Source organism: Choloepus didactylus, chromosome 23 (assembly GCF_015220235.1).
Source record: "Choloepus didactylus isolate mChoDid1 chromosome 23, mChoDid1.pri, whole genome shotgun sequence".
Classification (NCBI taxonomy): Eukaryota; Metazoa; Chordata; class Mammalia; order Pilosa; family Megalonychidae; genus Choloepus; species Choloepus didactylus.
Window position 1 is genome coordinate 18,330,371 of NC_051329.1, and position 19,895 is coordinate 18,350,265.

A 19,895-nucleotide genomic window follows, 5' to 3' on the forward strand; every position below is an offset into this window, starting at 1 on the left:
GACTTATACTTCCTGACATTGAAGCCTACTATAAAGCCATAATAGTCAAAACAGCATGGTATTGGCATAAAGATAGAAATATTGATCAATGGAATCGAATTGAGAGTTTGGAAATAGACCCCCAGATCTATAGTCGACTGTTTTTTTTTGTCCCTGAACTGGGACAGAACAGTCTCTTCAACAAATGGGGCTGGGAGAACTGGATATCCATATCCCAAAGAATGACCCCTATCTCACACCCTACACAAAAATTAACTCAAAATGGATCAAAGATCTCAATATAAGAGACAGTACTGTAAAACTCCTAGAAGATAATGTTGGGAAACATCTTCAAGACCTAGTATTAGGAGGCTGCTTCTTAGACCTTATACCCAAAGCACAAGCAACAAAATTAAAAATAGATAAATGGGAACTCCTCAAAATCAGAAGCTCCTTTACCTCAAAAAAATTTGTCATAGGCCGGAGGGGCAAGATGGCGGCATAGAGAGGAGTGGAAGCTAAGCAGTCCCCCTGGAACAACTACAAAAAACCAGAAACAACTAGTAAATAATCCAGAATAACTGCGGGGGGACAAACGAGACCATCCACTCATCATACACCAACCTGAACTGGGAGGAATGCCCGAGAACACAGCATAAAATCTGAGGAAAGTGGAGGGGCCCTTTCCATTCAGAACCAGACCCCAGAGCCTGGGGGAACACGGCCATACCTCCTCACACCAGTCAAGAATTATAGGCTAACAGGCGTCACCTGCTGGGCAGAAAAGCAGTGACCCGAGGCATCAAAGGGTGGAGCAATTTTCTAAGACACACCCGCAGGGAAACCAGATACTGAATATTTCTTCCCTCTGTTCTGGTCTGGGAAAACCTGATTTGGATAAACAAGGAAACCATGCCTAGACAACAGAAAATTACAACCTACACTAAGAAAAACAAAGTTATGGCCCAGTCAAAGGAACAAACGTACACTTCAACTGAGATACAGGAATTTAAACAACTAATGCTAAATCAATTCAAAAAGTTTAGAGAAGATATTGCAAAAGAGATAGAGGCTGTAAAGGAAGCACTGGACATGTATACGGCAGAAATCAAAAGTTCAAAAAACCTACTGGTAGAATCTATGGAAATGAAAGGCACAACACAAGAGATGAAAGACACAATGGAAACATACAACAGCAGATCTCAAGAGGCAGAAGAAAACACTCAGGAACTGGAGAACAAAACACCTGAAAGCCTACACACAAAGGAGCAGATGGAGAAAAGAATGAAAAAATATGAGCAACGTCTCCGGGAACTCAAAGATGAAACAAAGTACAATAATGTACGTATCATTGGTGTCCCAGAAGGAGAAGAGAGGGGAAAGGGGGCAGAAGCAATAATAGAGGAAATAATTAATGAAAATTTCCCATCTCTTAAGAAAGACATAAAATTACAGATCCAAGAAGCGCAGCGTACTCCAAACAGAAGAGATATGAATAGGCCTACGCCAAGACACTTAATAATCAGATTATCAAATGTCAAAGACAAAGAGAGAATCCTGAAAGCAGCAAGAGAAAAGCAATCCATTACATACAAAGGAAGCTTAATAAGACTCTGTGCGGATCTCTCAGTAGAAACCATGGAGGCAAGAAGAAAGTGGTGTGATATGTTTAAGATACTGAAAGAGAAAAACCACCAACCAAGAATCCTGTATCCAGCAAAGCTGTCCTTCAAATATGAGGGAGAGCTCAAAATATTTTCTGACAAACAGACAATGAGAGACTTTGTGAACAAGATACCTGCCCTACAGGAAATACTAAAGGGAGCACTACAGGGTGATAGAAGACAGGAGTGTGTGGTTTGGAACACAATTTTGGGAGATGGTAGCACAACAATGTAAGTACACTGAACAAAGGTAACTATGAATACGGTTGAGAGAGGAAGATGGGGAGCACGTGAGACACCACAAGAAAGGAGGAAAGATAATGACTGGGACTGTGTAACTTGGTGAAATCTAGAGTATTCAACAATTGTGATAAAATGTACAAATATGTTCTTTTACGAGGGAGAACAAGCAAATGTCAACCTTGCAAGGTGTTAAAAATGGGGAGGCATTGGGGAGGGATGCAATCAGCATAAACTAGAGACTGTAACTAATAGAATCATTGTATTATGCTTCCTTTAATGTAACAAAGGTGATATACTAAGGTAAATGCAGATAAGAGGGGGGGATAGGAGAGGCATGTTAGACACTTGACATTGGTGGTATTGTCTGATTCTTTATGGTGGGTAATGTCCATGATCAACTGTACAAATACTAGAAATCACTTCATGAACCAGAACAAATGTATGACAATACAATTAGAAATTAATAATAGAGGGGCATATAGGAAAGAACTATTTACCTATTACAAACTATATACTACAGTTAGTAGTATTTCAACATTTTTTCATAAACAATAACAAACGTACTATATCAATACTAGGAGTCAACAATTGAGGGGGGTTGGTTAGGGATAGGGAAGGATTAGAGTTTCCTTTTCTTTTTTTCTTTTTTCATCTTTCACTTTATTTCTTGTCTGGAGTAATGAAAAGTTTCTAAAAATTGAACAAAAATTAAGTGTGATGGATGCACAGCTGTATGAGGGTACCCAGGGGCAAGTGATTGTACACTTTGGATCTTTGGATAATTGTATGGTATCTGAACAATCTCAATAAAAATGAAAAAATGAAAAAAAAAAAAATTTGTCATAAAGGTGAAGAGGCAGCCAATGCACTGGGAGAAAATATTTGTAAATCATGTATCCGATAAGAGACTGATATCTTGCATATATAAAGAAATCCTACAACTCAATGACAGCAGTACAGACAGCCCAATCATAAAATGGACAAAAGATATGGAAAGATAGTTCTCTGAAGAGGAAATATAAATGGCCAAAAAACACATGAAAAAAAATGTTCATCTTCACTAGCTATTAGGGAGATGCAAATCAAGACCACAATGAGATATCGTCTCATACCAGTAAGAATGGCTGCTGTTAAAAAAACAGGAAACTACAAATGCTGGAGAGTATGTGGAGAAATTGGGACTCTTATTCATTGCTGGTGGAACTGTATAATGGTACAACCACTCTGGATGACAGTTTGGCAGTTCCTCAGAGAACTACATATCGAGTTACCCTATAATCCAGCGATTTCACTTCTCGGTATATACCCAGAAGATCTGAAAGCAGTGACATGAACAGATGTTTGCACACTGATGTTCATAGTGGCATTAATCACAATTGCCAAGAGATGGAAACAATCCAAATGTCCTTCAACAGATGAGTAGATAAACAAAATGTAGTAGATACACACAATGGAATACTATGCAGCAGTAAAAAGGAATGAGGGCATGAAACATATGACAATATGGATGAACCTTGAAGGCATAATGCTGAGTGAAATAAGCCAGAAACAAAAGGAGAGATATTGTAGGTTACCACTAATGTGAACTCCATGAACAATGTAAAATAAGTGTCTTATAATGTAGAATATAAGGGACTTAGAGATAGAAGTAGCAAAGGGGGAATGATAATCTAATATGTACATATATGATAATAAGGGTAAACTTAATGGTATGGGAATGGTCAGGTGTGACTATGGTTCATTAATGGAATTATAAGTATCAGTGATGCCTTGAAGGTGAACATGTTCATAAATGATTGTTTAAAGACATGTAACCCGCAGAGTAGCACCACAAACCTGGGTAAGTCTTAGCATGATATACTCATAAGGTATGGCACTGGTGTAGAAAGTTAACAACAGAGTGGTATATGGAAAAACTATCCATTACATATTAAAGACTATATTTTATAGGAATATTTTACCAATGCTACACTAATACTAGGATGAATAATTAGCAGCTGATAAGAGCTCTGGGATGTGTTATGTTATAATTGCTTAAAGTTGGGAGTGAGGATGATTGTACAACTAAGTGAAGATAATGTAAGAAACTGATCATTTATCTTGGGATAGAATACATATTAAGTGAAATTAGGAGCCCAATACTTAATAAATCAAGCCCTTGAATTGAGGCTTGCTCTTGTGAAACTTAGGGTTGTAAATGGGAGGCTGAGCCTTCCTGTAATTATGCCTAAGATACACCTCCAGAGAACCTCTTTCATTTCTCAGATGTGCCTTTCTCTCTCTAAGCCCATCTTGGCAAATAAACACATTAACCTCCCCCCGACAAGGGACATGACTCCCAGGGGAATGAGTCTCTCTGGTGACATGGGACACGACTCTCAGGAATGAGCCTGGCCCTGGCAGTGAGGGATTGAAAATGCCTACTTGACCGAAAAGGGGAAAAAGAAAGGTAACAAGCTGAGGTCACAGTGGCTGAGAGATTCCAAATAGAGTTGAGGGGCTATCCTGGAGGTTTTTCTTATGCATGTTATATTTAACAATAATGGAAATAGCTGAAGTTGTGGAACTGTGACCCATGACATTCTTTGAAATTTGCTCTCTAACTACTTGTTAAATCGTCCTTTGAAAATTATCACCGTTATACATATATATGTTAAAGTTCACAATAAAAATGCGTTAAAAATTATCTCTCTTGATTTGTGACAGAGGTCACTTCCAACCCAGGATATGTCTCATGGTGTTTGGAAAGAGTCAAAAGGCATTCACATTCTGAACCAGGTTTTAACCTTTTTCCTTCCTACTTTTCTTCCTTCCTTCCTTTTAACTTCCCTTCCTTCCTTTCTTCTTCCCCATTCCCTCCCTCCTTCCTTCCCTCTTTCCTTCCTTCCTCCTTCCTTTTGCTCTTTGCTTCCTCCCCTCTCCCTCCCTCCTTTTTTCCTTTCCTTCCTCCTCCTCCTTATTTCTTTCCTTCTCATTCCTTCCTTCTTTCCAAAATCCCTCTTTCTTCTTTCTTTCCTCCAGACCAAGAAATTAAAAGTTCCCGCACTCCGCGCCACCAGCCGCAAGCCAAGCCGGTGGGGCTCCACGCTCAGCCTGTCCCGGACCAGCGGGGGCTCGTCCCCGCAGAGCAGCATGGTGTCCGTGAACCCCGGCTCCGACGAGCCTCAGAGTGTGGCCACCCAGGTGACGGGCAGCAAGGACATCGAGGACAACACGTCGTCTTCAACCAAACAGGACGAGGAGCCTCTCCACATCAGTAAGTCCCACTTCAGATCCGACCACTCTGCCCTGGCACCAAGAGCCCCTCCTGCCCCGTGTCCCACTCAGAGGGGACATAGGGGTGCCCTAGCCCTGCTTAACTTCTTCAGACACCCTGCTTTCCTTCGTTGATGAGAAATGCACTCCAGAACTCGGGTTGTTACTCTGAGACATTTCCCCCTGGGGAGGCAGTACATGGTCATCAACTGCCTTCTTAAATATTAGTAACATATTTTATTTAGCCCAATTTATACAAAATATTACCATTTCAACATGTACTCAGTATAAAACATTTTTAGCAAGGTATTTTACATTTCTTTTCATACTAATTCTTTGAAATCCAGTATCTGCTTTTTTTTTTTTGACGGCTTTATTGAAATATAACTTATACACCATAAAATTCACTCATTTTAAGTGTACAAGTCAATGATTTTTAGTAAATTTATGGCGTTGCATGACCATCCCCACAATCTAATTTTAGAACATTTCCATCAACCAAAAAAGAAACTCATGCCCATCGGCAGACACGCTTCTCTCCCACCCCCAGTTTCGGACACCCGCAAAGCTACTTTCTGTCCGCAGGGATTGGCCTTTTCCGTATATTAGATCTGTGGAAGTTGTGTCACTCTGTAATGCCCACTCTGGAATAAGCCTTTCCAGTGGTTCTGCACAATCTGGGGACACAGACCCTTTGGTGAATCTTTCTCCAAAAAAAAAAAAATGTAAACATGCATATACACAATTTTGCATACTCTTTTGAGGAGGCCACGGGGAGGGGTGGGGGGTGGTCTGTATACCTCAACCAGATAGAATTGTGACTGGATTCCATAAGTCACATAAGAAATTAATGCTCAGAACTTTCTGGTTGACCTTATAAAGTAAAAGGAGATAGGTAAATAGAGGGAAGGGTTCATACAGGAGATGGAGACAGTAAAAGGAAGAAAGAGAGAGGCAGAGGAGTGAAGGTGGGCTGTCACCGAAAAATTAACTCTCACACCTAGGACATGTTCTGGCCATGTTCTCACCTGCTGTGCCCCCCGTGGTGTCCAAGCCGAGGCCCATCTTCTCGGCCAGCCTTCTTCCAGGCCCTCTAGAATGCTCGAGTTACCCAGGACTGCACTGGGCTGGGCTGACTGGCCTCCAGGTGGTTGAGCTGGAGGTCAAGGTAGACCACGGCATCTGGGGCCCGTGACCAGCCTAGAGTAAGGCCCTGCAGGTCAAAGCCAGCGGTGGGCAGAAGTGCAAAATCCCTCAGGCGGTCAGAGCTCAGAGTAACGACTGCCAACAAGAAAAATCCCCACCTTTGCCCTGTCAGCAGGGGGCTGAGAAGGGCTTCAGAAAGCTCTTTGCTGAACAGAAGTATCATCTGGGATGGAGAAATATTATCTGGGATGGAGATACACCATCAGCAGAGGGGTGACCCATGGATTTCTTAAACCCTCTTTCATTCATCACATATTTATTGAGCACCTACCGTATGCCTGGAACTGAGAGTTATAGTACCTGCCCTCCCCAAGCTTACATTTTAGAAGGAGGCAGACAATAAACAAGAAGGCAATTTCCGATAATTCATGAGCAGCAGAAAATAAAACAGGGTGTTGTGCTAGAGAGAGCCTGTTGGTGGGTGTATTAGTCAAGGTTCTTTAGGGAAACAGAATCAACAAGAGATATTTATAAATATAAGATTTATAAAAGTGTCTCACACAACTGTGGGTATGCACGAGTCCAAATTCTGTAGGGCAGGCAGCAAACTGGCAACTCCAATGAAGACGTTCAATGAACTCCTCAGGAAATGAACTGGCAACTTCAACAAACTCCTCAGGAAATGCTTCGCTGGTTAGCTAAAGAAGTGAAGGTCCTCTATCTGTCTCGCTTAAAAGTCTTCAACTGACTGGATTAAATTCAGCTAACTGCATTCTCTCATTGTGGAAGACACACCCTTCGTTGACATCGTCAGTCATAGCTGTAGCCAACTGACTGATGATTTAACAAACCAGCCTTCTGGATTATCAAGCAGCCGCAAACCTTCTCGCAGCAATGGTTAGGCCAGTGCTTGCTTGATCAGACACCTGGGTGCCATCACCTGGCCAAGTTGACACATGAACCTAACTATCACAGTGGGTGTACCAGTTTGTATGTATTATGTCCCCCACAAAAAGCCACATTCTTTGATGCAGTCTTGTGGGCAGAGACATATTAGTGGGGATTAAGTTGGAATGTTCGGATTAGGTTGTTTCCATGGAAATGCGCCCCACCCAACTGTAGGTGATAACTCTGATTGGATAGTTTCTGTGAAGGTGTGGCCCTGCCCATTCAGCATGGGCCTTGATGAGTTTACTGGAGCACTATATAAGCTCAGACAGGAGTGAACTTGCTGCAGCCGAGAGGGACACTTTGAAGAATGCACAGAAGCTGAGAGAGGAGCTGCAGATGAGAGACAGTTTGAAGACGACAGTTGAAAGCAGACTTGCTCCAGAGAAGCTAAGAGAGGACAAACACCCCAAGAGCAACTGAGAGTGATATTTTTGAGGAACTGCAGCCTAGAGAAGAACATCTTGGGAGAAAGCCATTTTGAAACCAGAACTTGAAGCAGATACTAGCCATGTGACTTCCCAGGTAACAAAGGTTTTCCAGATGCCATTGGCCATCCTCCAGTGAAGGTACCCGATTGTTGATATGTTACCTTGGACACTTTATGGCCTGAAGACTGTAACTGTGTAACCAAATAAACCCCCTTTATAAAAGCCAATCCATTTCTGCTATTTTGCATCCTAGCAACATTAGCAAACTAGAACAGATTTTGATACCAGAGAAGTGGAGTGCTGGTGCTGCTGAGTTTGAAAATACCAAACATGATGGAATGGCTTTTTAAATGGATAAGGGGAAGATTCTGGAAGAATTGTGAGGAGCTTGATAGAAAAGGCCTAAACTGCTTTGAAGAAACTGTTTGTGGAAGTATGGATTCTAAAGACACTTCTGATGAGGCCTTGAGCAGAAATGATGAATGTGTTGTTACAAACTGGAAGGAAGGGGATCCTTGTATTAAAGTGGCAGAGATTTGGCAAAATTGTGTCCTGGTGTCAGATGGAAGACAGAATTTGAAAACAATGACCTGGGAGTCTTAGCTGATGAGATCTCCAAGCAAAATATAGAAGTAGTAGCCTGGCTTTTACTTGCAGCTTATAGTAAAATGCAAGAGGACAGAGATAAGCTGAGAAATGAACTCTTGGTTTCAAAGAAACCAGAAATTGATGGCCTGAAAAACTCTGGGCTTCCAGGGGGTGAAACCCCAGAAGCTACAGCCCAACATGAGGGTGTAACCAAATATGGAACCCAGCCACCATTTCAGTACTATTCAAGGTTGGAGAAGGAGTTAAGCAGAAAGGATTTGTGGAAAGTCCTGTTGTCTGATGGCTTTGAACCCTGTGTGCTTCATGGGAAGCCAATATATTTTTTGCGAGATCTTTATAGACAGAGCCGCTGCCAGTGTGGACTGGAGGAGACAGACAAGGAACAAACTGAAGAAAAGATTTCTTCAAAGACAGAGCCATGGAGGTTGAGATCTGGAGTCAAGAGGTCTCAGGCTGGGAGAGTGGAGTGGCCCACACGCATGGAAAGGGTGAGTTTGCCCCGGAGGTTGAGGGGAGGGCCTTCCACCTCGATATTCAGGAAGGGTGTTGCCACCTCAGGCCTCAAAGAGGGTGGAACACGTTCCCAGGGGACTGGGGAGAGCCTGGCCACCACCCCACTGTTCTGAAGGGGTTTAGCGTGTGCCCCAGAGATGGAAGGGAATCCGGGTGTTGCCCCAATGTTTGAGGAGGGTGGGGCCGAGAAGGTGGTCTCCCCAGTGTGTGGTTATGTTGGAGAACTCACCCCAGCGTTTGGAGAGGAAAGGGCTGCCACAAAGGCCCTTAGGAAGGTTTAGACTCCTGCTCTCTCAAGCCCCAAGGATGCAACGTGTTCTGTAAATGACTCTCAGACTTTGAAATCTAATGGAATTTGCCCTGCAGGTTTTAGAAACTGTTCTGGTCCTGTTAACCCTGTTTTCCTTTCAGTTTCTCCTTATGGCAATGGGAATGTTTATCCTATGACTGTCCCTCCTTTGTATATAGGAAGCATATAACTTGTTCTAAGTTTCACAGGTACACAGCTAGAGGGGAATTATGCCTTAGGACAAACCATGCCTGTAACTGATTTAATGAATCTTGTACTTAACTATTGTTACTGAAATGATTTAAATTTCTGTGATATTGTGATGGGATGCATGTATTTTGTATATGGAAAGATCATGTTTTTCTGGGGTCCAGGGGGTGGAATGTACTGGTTTGTATATATTATGTCCCCCAGAAAAAGCCATGTTCTTTGATGCAATCTTGTGGGCACAGACATATTATTGGAGATAAGTTGGGACGTTTGGATTAGGCTGTTTCCATGGAAATGCACCCCACCCAACTGTGGGTGATGACTCTGATTGGATAATTTCCATGGAGGTGTGGCCCCGCCCATTCAGCATGGGCCTTGATGAGTTTACTAAAGCACTATATAAGCTCAGACAGAAGGAGCGAACTTGCTACAGCCAAGTGGGACAGTTTGAAGAAAGCACAGGAGCTGCAGATGAGAGACAGTTTGAAGACAGCCATTGAAAGCAGACTCTTGCTCCGGAGAAGCTAAGAGAGGACAAACACCCCAAGGGCAATTGAGAGTGACATTTTGAGGAACTGCAGCCTAGAGAGGAATGTCCTGGGAGAAAGCCATTTTGAAACCAGAACTTGAAGCAGATGCTGGCCATGTGACTTCCCAGCTAACAGAGGTTTTCCAGATGCCATTGGCCATCTTCCAGTGAAGGTACCCAATTGTTGATATGTTACCTTGGACACTTTATGGCCTGAAGACTGTAACTGTGTAACCAAATAAACTCACTTTATAAAAGCCAGTCCATCTCTGGTGTTTTGCTTCCTAGTGGCTTTAGCAAACTGGAACAGTGGGCATGGGGCGAATTTAGCCAGAATGGTCAGGGAGGGCCTCTCTCAGCTCTGACGTTTGAGCTGAGACCTGAAAGTGCAGCATTGGGGAGGGAAGCAGGGAGCAGAGCAGGTCGCGTCTTTGTAGAGCAAGGGAAGAAGTTCAGGATTATTCAGGGTGCAAGAAGCCGCCTCTGGAAGGTACAGGAGTGACGGGTGCCAGTTTACTTCTCGAAAAAAGTTGTCCATGTGCTCTTTGATGTTCTGTCCACGCCTCTGTGTCTTTCAACCCTAAATGCTTTGCTCTTAAAAAAAGAACCAAGATGTGTCCTCAGCCTCAAGATACATCCTCAGTGCCAGGACTTGCATCTACTCCTCCGAGTGGTAACTAAGCACTGAAGGCAGGAGGGAGCAGGAGGGGAAGTAGACTTTGCAGAGAGGTTAGGTGACTGGTGCCATCTCTGCAGGCACCTGAGACACCACATACCCTTTCCCGATGGCCACCTCCCCCACACCTAACCCCCTGCCTGTTCCAGTCAATCTAGCTGCCAAAACTCTTTCAAACCCAACCCCCATCCCACCTCCATTCCTATTGCTTTTTGCCTTAGTTTGGAGATAGAAAACTGGAGCACTTAAGTCAGGTCCTGCCACTTCTGTTTTATTTAGCACGCACAAGGCTTTGTTTGGGAAAAAAAAAAAGTGACTTTTTAAGATTGAGAGGTGTGCCAGTTTGAATGTATTATGTCCTCCAAAACACCATTATCTTTGATGCAATCTTGTGTGAGCAGACGTATCAGTGTTGATTAGATTGTAATTCTTTGAGTGTTTCCATGGAGATGTGCCCCACCCAACTGTAGGTGATGACTCTGATTGGATAGTTTCTGTGGAGGTGTGGCTCCACCCATTCAGCGTGGGCCTTGATTCGTTTACTAGAGCACTACATAAGCTCAGACAGAAGGAGTGCGCTTGCTACAGCCATGAGGGACACTTTGAAGAACGCACAGGAGCTGAGAGAGGAGCTGCAGCTTACAGAGCAACATTTTGGAGACAGCCTTTGAAAGCAGACATTTGCTCCAGAGAAGCTAAGAGAGGACAACGCTTCAAGAGTAACTAAGAGTGACATTTTTGAGGAGCTGAAGCCTAGGGAGAAACATCCTGGGAGAAAGCCATTTTGAAATCAGAACTCTGGAGCAGTCGTTAGCCATGTGCCTTCCCAGCTAACAGAGGTTTTCTGGACGCCATTGGCCATCCTCCAGTGAAGGTACCTGTTGATGCATCACATTGGACACTTTATGGCCTGAAGACTGTAACTGTGTAACCAAATAAACCCCCTTTATAAAAGCTGATCCATTTCTGGTGTTTTGCGAAAAGGCAGCATTAGCAAACCGGAACAAGAGGGTTCACGTAAAAATTGTGACTTGAAAAGTCACTCTTTGTGGTAACTGCAGGCCTGCAACCCTGCATGGCAACAATAAGCTGGAGCTGCTTCCTTTAGCTAGGGGAAGGGTACTCTCTACTTTTCCACAGTCCCCACCACTCCCTATTGCACCCACTCATTGCTCCTGAATCGAGATGTGGTGGCCATTTATCATCACATGTGCCCTAGAGGACTCCTATGTGTCAGACACTATTCTAGCTCCTTCATGTGGATTAATTCATTTATTCCACAGCAACCTTAGTCACAGGGCCACACCTAGAACCACCCCTAGCTACAAAGGATGTTGGGAAATATGGACCAATAAATGCCTCTCGCCACCCATGCAATAGCATCTTTCCATTATTAAAGAAGGACGGGAGAGAGGATGTGAGTTCCCTGTGGGTGAGCAGCAGTACTGTCTTAATCACCTCTGGCCTGACACACATGATGTACGACAACAACTAGTAAATGCATTTCCATCAGAGACCTAGCTCCTGGGAGGGCAAGTCCTACTTCAGCCTCCCCACCTCTTTCCTCCATTTATAATTTGACTTCCATCCCATTTATTGCAGCCTTGACAAAATCAGATTAATTTCCCAGCCTTTCATTGCCTTCTACAACCTCCTCAAATTGATTCTGGATTCATGAATCCTATTCTGAGAGGTGCACCATTTGACCAAGGTGTAATTTCCAGGGCTGGCTGCCTAATGAAGTCTTTATGGTTGCAAATCACTGGAACCAGCAGGCTATGGCCTCTCCACGGACTGATCCCCTCCCAGATCAATGGCACGGTGGGGGATTCCGAAGAAACCAAAGCCCAGGCCATCCCTTCTGCCAGTTGTAAAGCTCCAAGTATTGGACTATTAGAGGAGAAATTTACCCAAGTAGCAACTCAAAAAGACGGGCCCAATGTCGTCTAATGTTCCCCTCTGAAACCAACCCCTGAGCAACAAAAATTCGTCTATTTCCCTTGAAGAGATGAAGAAATGTAATTAGTCCATCAAGAGTGGAGTTCTTAGGCTGAGGATGGAAGAAGGAAGAGGGATGGCCTGAAGTTTTTTTTTTTCCCTTTGGGAATAGGATTTGGCATTTGAAAACCCAGGGCCCCAGGAAATGGTCTCCCCACTGCCCCGGGAAATGCAGAGCCAAGCAGGGTCCTCTGAGTGTGGCTGTCCACCCAGGGCTGTCCTGGTGGCATCTGCACCTTCTCCAAGCAAGATGTGGGCCTCCCAGTCCCAAAGCTCTGCTCCATTCCAAACCTATCCAACCTTAGCCTACACGCTGGATGAGGCTTCAGATTAGCAGGGGCTGTCCCTGCCCGGAGGCACTCCTGTTGAGCAGACACCAGTCTGATGCACAGGGCAAGATGTGGGGCTTCATAACCAATTCTCCAGCAGGGGTGCCCTGGGTGCCAGGTCACACGAGGCATTTGCTGGGATCCACCCTCGCCAAGGCTGGTGTGGGTGCAGGTGGGAGCAGGGACAGGTGAGTGGGCGGATGTTGCTTCTTGGTCCCAGGAGAAGAGGAGAAAGTTGAGGAAGCAGCCACAGCTCCCTCTTGAACAGGCTTCTTGACACACACGAACAGATTCTGGGTTGCGTGACAGTGGCGGAGGTGGGCACAGCGAGATGAAAATTTGGATGCAGGTCAAATGGAATCATGCCCACAAATTACTAGGAGAACAAGCCACTTGAGAATAAGTGGGGTGGAGTGGAAGACGCCTAAATGTTGACGTTCATCACAGCCTAGATGGTTCCAAAGTCACCAGCTGAGGGCAGGGGCCCCTCCCCTGGCATCCAGAGACTGCACTGGTCAACAAGGCTGGACACAAGTGGCCTTGGGAAGCACTGGGCTGCGGGCCTCCCTTCCAGGAATGGCTTTTGAGAATGGAGCTTGAGTCAACTACAACCGTCGGCCAAGGGATGGAAAGCATCTCCATTGGTGATGTCATCCTCCATAGATTCTGCAAGTCAAGCTCATAGTCTCCCATATCTTCCCTCTTTTTTCTCCTTCATCATTCAATTATTTGTTTCAGCAAATATTGGCTGGGTCTCCCGTGTGCCAAGCACAGTGCTGGGTGATACCCATAAAGAGCAAGTAGGATGTGGGCCCTGCCCTCGAGAAGCTTCTGGCCCAGAGGGGAAGCCAGGCAAGTGAACAGGCAATTGTCAAACCATGAAATCTGTGTTGAGATGAGATCCAGAGGACAGTGTGCTGCAGAAATCCAGAGGGAGGCACCTTCACCAGTGGGATGGGTGGAGGAAGGAAGAGAATATGCATCCAAAAACCCAGAGGAGGGAGAAAATGTGATAGAACTGTCCAAAATACATGAAACCCACATTAGCCACTTTTCTGTCTGTCCCAAGGCAGTGCAGATCGCCAATATTTTTTTCATCACAATAGAAAATAAAAATAAAAAATGGTGAATACTTTAATTTTATTCTTTTGTGTCAGCCATCACCTCTTTGTTCCCTTTGGGATTCAGACATCTTTGCAGTGCTGAGAAGATATGTTTAAGAACTCTTTCTTCAGTTCAAATTTCAGTAACTGTCTATGGCCGATGCCATCTTGGTTCCTGAAATGATTTGAAAACTATCTCAAAAGAAAAATCTCCCTTATTTTTTACTCCTTGGGATGTCACTGATCTCCCATTTGCCTCTCTGCCTGTGTGTCCCCTCCTCTTTTCACTCTGTGTCCCTTCTCCTCTCTCCTGATTTGTAAATCTGGGGAGGCGTTCTCCAAGAACTAGGGTTACCAAGCAACCAACCTCACCCTGTGACATTTCAGCCCCCTGCACGGCTACAAATGTGATGACAAGGGAGTCCCAAAGCCTGTGGCCTCGTTCAAAGCAGGCTGCACATGAGGAAGGGGGTGAAAAGGTGTGAAGGGGGATAGGCATTCGCAAATCTGTATCCAGATGCAACACTTAGGAGGATTCTTCACTTCTGCGCTCCCCTTTTCTAGAAGCATGTCGCTTTCTCCATCTATATTTCATTTTCCAACTGTTAGAAATGTCAGGTTCAAAGAAATATTTCTACACGATGTAAAAAGCAACAATATTAAGTATGGTAGTAACAGGCAACTATGGCGATGAACCAAGGCAATGCGGAGTGGAGGGGACAGTAGGGACCTGGAGAGCTCGTCTACAGGCTGCAGTTGGCCTGCAGCAGGAAGGAGCGCACAAGGCAGCCGTATCTCAGATTTTTTTCTGAGGAAGCTGGAGGTCTGGGTTTTTATGTGAAACCTTCCAGTTTTTAAAAGGTCGACATCTACAAAAAATGAAACAAAACACATCTGGGAACTGGATTTGGCCTGTGGATCCCCAGTTTGGAACTTCAGGCCTGTGGGTATCAGAGAGGGCTTCCTGGAGGAGGTGGTTCCTTCTCGGAATTGGAAACGGTCCTCGCTGGCTGCAGCAGGGTTTAAGGTTGGGGGAGAGAAGTGAGATGAGACCGGAGAGAAAAGGAACAGCCAGATCCTGTAGGGCTTCTTGGACCAGGTAGAGGAATTTTAGGTTTTGCCCAAAGGAAAAATGGAGAGTGAAGGGTTTTAAGCAAGGGGAGTGTGACAAGGATAGATTTACTGTGAGGTGGCCAAACGGAATGAGCCACCTCTTCTGGGACCCTGATCTAATCTGTCTCCATCTCCTAACACGCAGAAGCTGACACCATCCAGCCCAGGGGCTGGGCCCTGTCCTGCTTAGTCCTGTCTCAAGGGGCCAGATAGTGACGCCATGATCTCTTATGTCCCCATCAGATCTGCAGAAGCTCCTGGAGATGGTGCGGGAAGATGCCCGGAGGACAATCATGATGGAAAATGGGATGCAAAGGCAAGCACCCAGGTATGCTGTCTCAATTCCTAGAATGAATAATGAATCTCAGAATAATAGTGATAACATTGCCAACCGCAGTTCTTACCAATTATTGAGCATTTTCTCTCTGCCAAGCACTGAGCTATGTATTTTGCTCATATGTATCACCTCCCTGAGTTCTTACAACAACTGTATGAATAGGTAGGCACTGTTATCTTTATTTTACAAGTAAAGAAATAAGGCACAGAGAGGTTAAGTTACTTGTTCACAATCACTCAGCCAATGGTTGGTAGAGCCACGACTCAAATCCAGATCTTTCTACCAAAAGCCATTCTGCCACACTATGGTCATTCATTCATTCCTTTAACGAATATTTGTGAGTATTTATGGAGTGTGTACCAGCTTTTATTGGTGGAAGTGTATGAAAGGAAAGTTTAGTCCCATGAGAGTAAATAATAGGGGTATCTGATCTAGTCTGGGATGGGGTTTGGGGATCGGAGAAGTTTCCCCCGAGGAAGACACGTGCATCTGAGACATGGATGCAGCGTGAGAACAAAGTAGCCAGTTAATGTCAGTTGGCAGGAAGGCGGTGGGGGAGCAGGACAGGCAGTGCATGTGTTAAGTGTGGTCAAAAGAGACCAGGGCACCTTCAGAGAACTGAAATGCAGCCAGGATGGAAGGGAGAGAAGCAGACGTTGGTCTAGGGTCCTAGAGACCTTTTCAGGGACTCTGGGTTTTATCCTCAGAGCAACACGGAGCCTTAGACATTTCAGGCCAGTGACCAATGTGATGGATCCATAAAGAGGGGGGTCAGGCTTGGACACGAGGTGCCCTCCTCCTGGTGGAAAGCCATGCACCTGGGACTACCGACATCGAGAAGCCGCAGAGAGCGCACAGGCTGGAGCCAGAGCTCCCTTCCCAAGTGCAGCAACCTCTGAGTGAGCAAATTACGTGGTGAAAATAAATGAGGCACCAGGAGAAGTTCATCATCACCTTCAGCCTACTGGGATGCCGGCTATGACTTATCGGTTATTGTTATTGCCATAATTACAGTTCACGGGGCACTTTCACATGCATCACACCCACCCCTGCTTGCTAATGATGAATTTGTCTGCTGCTGCCTCAGTTCGCATCAGGGTTCCGGAGGGTGGCATTGGGAGGCACTGGGACAGCAGGGGCTGTCAGGCCCTGCTGCTGTGCCTAACTGATGGGCATTAGAGAACACTAGCGATGGTGAAGCATCAACTCGATGGGGATCCTTCAGGGCCCTTGCGGTATGAGCACAAATGGGTTTTGACCCGTTGTTCTCGGACAAGTCACTTTTCTTTCTCTAAACCTCAGTTTTCGAGTCTGCAAAAACGAGACTGGGTAGCAGTTGAAGCACTGGCTTTGGAGTCAAATAAACTAGGGTCAATCTCCATTCCCATCGTGTACTGGCTGTGTGACACCGGGCAAGTTGCTTCACCTCTCTGAGTCTGATTCCACGTCTGTCAACTGGGGCCCATGAACAACTTACCCCGAAGGATTATAGCGAGAATTAAATGAGGTTGTCCTTGTCAAGCACTGTTATTGTTATGGAAATCATGCCTACTTCATTCAAGGAGTCAGTTTAAACATTTAAATGCATGTGAAATAATGCATTTAACATACAGGGCATGTGCTTGGCGTGTAGTAAATGCTCAGTAATTGGTAGCAGTGATGGTGGTGGTGACGGTGGTGGGAGTGGAAGGGCAGGCATCACCTTTATTTCACAGAGTGTCCTGTGGAATCTCTGCCGCACCGGGCCGGGGCAGGTGAATTAACCATTACCATCGCCCCATCTCATATATGGAGACGCCGGTGATGAGCGATTTGTTTAAAGTCTTCAAAGACAAAACCACGCCTGGAGCTGGTTCTCCCAGGACTCACCCTGTGGCCTCTGTATTCACTTTAATGGTAAAATAACCGTGGCTGCAGAGCAAGGACCTGTTGAAATATCCCATTCTCATCAATCCTCCCAGAGGCTTTCCTCTGGGAGAAAAACCTCCCTAATCTCCCGCTGAGGCAGCAGATACCAAAGGTTCAAGGTTCTGATCCTCTTCTGCCCCCTCAGTTTGGAATCTGGGTTCCTCTCTCGCTTTAGATGGCACATCTGCTCCCATGAAGGCCAGCAGAGAATGCTGGAGATTTAGGAACCCCTAGAAGCCAATCCATCCATCCCCCAGCCTCAAGGCCAGGTGGCCCTCCAGACCCCCGAAGGTCTGAATCAGCTGGGGTCCTTGTTAAAAATAAAAAATTCCAGACCTCCACCCAGACCCACTGATCCAGAACCTCCAGAGGAAGCTGTATTTTTTAACACTCATTTCAAGCGAGCCGTTATCATCTCAGGGAATGATGGGAAATTCTACCTTTTTCACAGTGTGCCATCGGAATCGGGGGTAGGAAGGGAGGAAGGATGGTTAACACAGACTCAGGGGCCCCACTCCAGGCCGAAGAATCCGAATCTCTGGGAGTGGGGCCCAGGAATCTGTATTCCCATCAAAATCTCTGGGTGATTCTTATGCCCAGGGGAGTTGGAGGGTCCCAGCTCTAGGAATGGAATTCCCCAGCCACCCACAGATATTCACTGTCCCAGGAGCACTGTGTATTCAGTTCCTTGTTAAGAGAGTCACCTTGCTTTGCAGTATCTTGACGGTGATCAAAAACCACAAGAGCAATTCTGCCTTTAAGGACCCGCAGCCCACCCACAAATCAAGGTAGGAAGGCCTGGAACCTGCAGCGGGTGGCCTGGAAAGCACCCCAAGTCACAGAGGCCACGGCAGAGAGGTGGAAAGTGGAGAGAGAGAGAGTTAGTTTCTTCCTTGTGTACTGGCTGGAAACAAGCCCCTGACTCTCGAGGCTGCGGGTTGAGTGTCCAGAAGTTTCTTCCCCAAAATTCTATATACCATATAATTAAAAATCAGTAGTGTAGGGATAGTGGAGGGTGAGAGGGAGCGGTAAGGTACAGGCCTACCACCTCCTCCCCTTTACTTGGGAGATCTGTAATGGAGGAGCTGGAGATCTGGCTCTTAACGTATCCGTTCATTTAGAAAATAGTCATTAGTCCACCCCCCACCCCCACCCCATGCACCAGGAGCTGTGCTGGGCTTTGGAGATTAAACAGCAAATACAATCTTCCCTCGTGGATCTCACATCCTGGGCTGGGTTCATAAGCTTTTTGGTGCCCCAGCACCCTTTGGCAGTCCGGGGAAGCCTATGCACTACTTTCCAGAAAAAAAAAAAAAGTTTTAAATGCATATTGTAAAATACGAAGGATTACAAAGAAATCCATGGCAATATAGATTACTATATTACAACCAAATTTGTGATGCATTATATAACAAGACTTAACAGCAAGTCTAATAACCACAGTTTTGGATTAGTGTTGAGTGTAAATGATTTTTCAAATTATCTCCCACATTTGTAATGGGCTATGTAAACACCTATGATTTCCATTTTGGTTGAAGTTTGCTTAAAATAAAGCTGTAACTTTCTTCCCATCTATTTTCACAGACCCCAACCTAATGCCTATGAATGTTAGGTTGAAAATCCATGGTCTAATGGGAGAGTCCAATGTTCATGAAATAATCTCACAGACACTTGTATCAAGTGTCTATCTAATTTAATCATAGCCTGAGGTGTGAGTGTTGGAATCCCCATTTTACGGATAAGGCAACTGAGGATCTAGAGGGCAGTTGCTTGTCTGTGGCCTGCGAGGTGGTGGTGTCAGGGCTGAACTCTTCTGAACCCAGCTCTGTCTGCCTCCAAGCGAGAGCGAAAGGTGCATTCAGGACAGGGTCCAGCACGAGAAGAGAAGCGTCCTCTGAAGAGGCAGACTGGGGTCAGGAACACCAAAGACAAACTAGGAGGATTCAGCCATCCCTTTAGCAAATCTGCACTCAGTTGTATGTGAAGCCTTGACTGGAGGAGGAAAGAAAAGTGAAAGGGTTCAAAATGAACTCATCCTAGCACTGGAGAGATCAGTTGTATGCAATTAAAACAGATCCAGAAAATTGGTACCCCTAACAATACACACAGGCAGAAGTTAAAGCTGAACTAGAATAAGCAGGCAGGACATGCTGTGGACTACAAAACATGGGTAAGATATGAATAGATGGAGAAGAAAAACAAGGAGGACCCTCCAGGTTGGGGGTATGGCAGGAGCCAAGGCTAAGAGTTGGGGGAAAGTACGTGAGTTCTAGATTAGAGCCTCCTCTCTTCCACTGATCTGGAGGAAGCAGCCTTTTCATGAGAAGCAGATGCTGGCAACTAGAAAGCATCCTTTTGTGTTTCAGTGACAGATCCAGCAGCACATCTGGGGAGAGCCACACCCAGATAGTACAGAAGAAGTCCAAGAGGTAAGCCAGGTGGGCGACAGAAGGAGGGGGGGCAAGAGGGACTGTGGCAACCACACCCTCTGTCTTCCCAGAAGTGTGGAAATGACCAGACTTCCCTGAAGCTGTAGGCACTGCTCAAGGACAGGGGACCCCCAGTGCAAGGGGCTCAGGGCCAAGATGCAGCAATGCAAGCAATGACAATAAATA

At 45.3% G+C, this 19,895-nt stretch overlaps 1 protein-coding gene across 5 annotated transcripts in view; it reads left to right on the forward strand.

Annotated features, from left to right (window-relative positions):
* Nucleotides 1–19,895, forward strand: part of CCDC60 (coiled-coil domain containing 60) — a 200,223-nt gene that overhangs the window by 167,946 nt on the left and 12,382 nt on the right. For 4 of the 5 annotated variants that reach the window (XM_037817366.1, XM_037817369.1, XM_037817365.1 and 1 more), the window contains 4 exons: nucleotides 4,908–5,142; nucleotides 15,279–15,363; nucleotides 17,997–18,068; nucleotides 19,647–19,709. In XM_037817366.1, the coding sequence (XP_037673294.1) occupies nucleotides 4,908–5,142; nucleotides 15,279–15,363; nucleotides 17,997–18,068; nucleotides 19,647–19,709 (455 nt within the window). The remainder of the gene's footprint in view (nucleotides 1–4,907; nucleotides 5,143–15,278; nucleotides 15,364–17,996; nucleotides 18,069–19,646; nucleotides 19,710–19,895) is intronic. The other variant, XM_037817367.1, reaches the window with a different exon arrangement.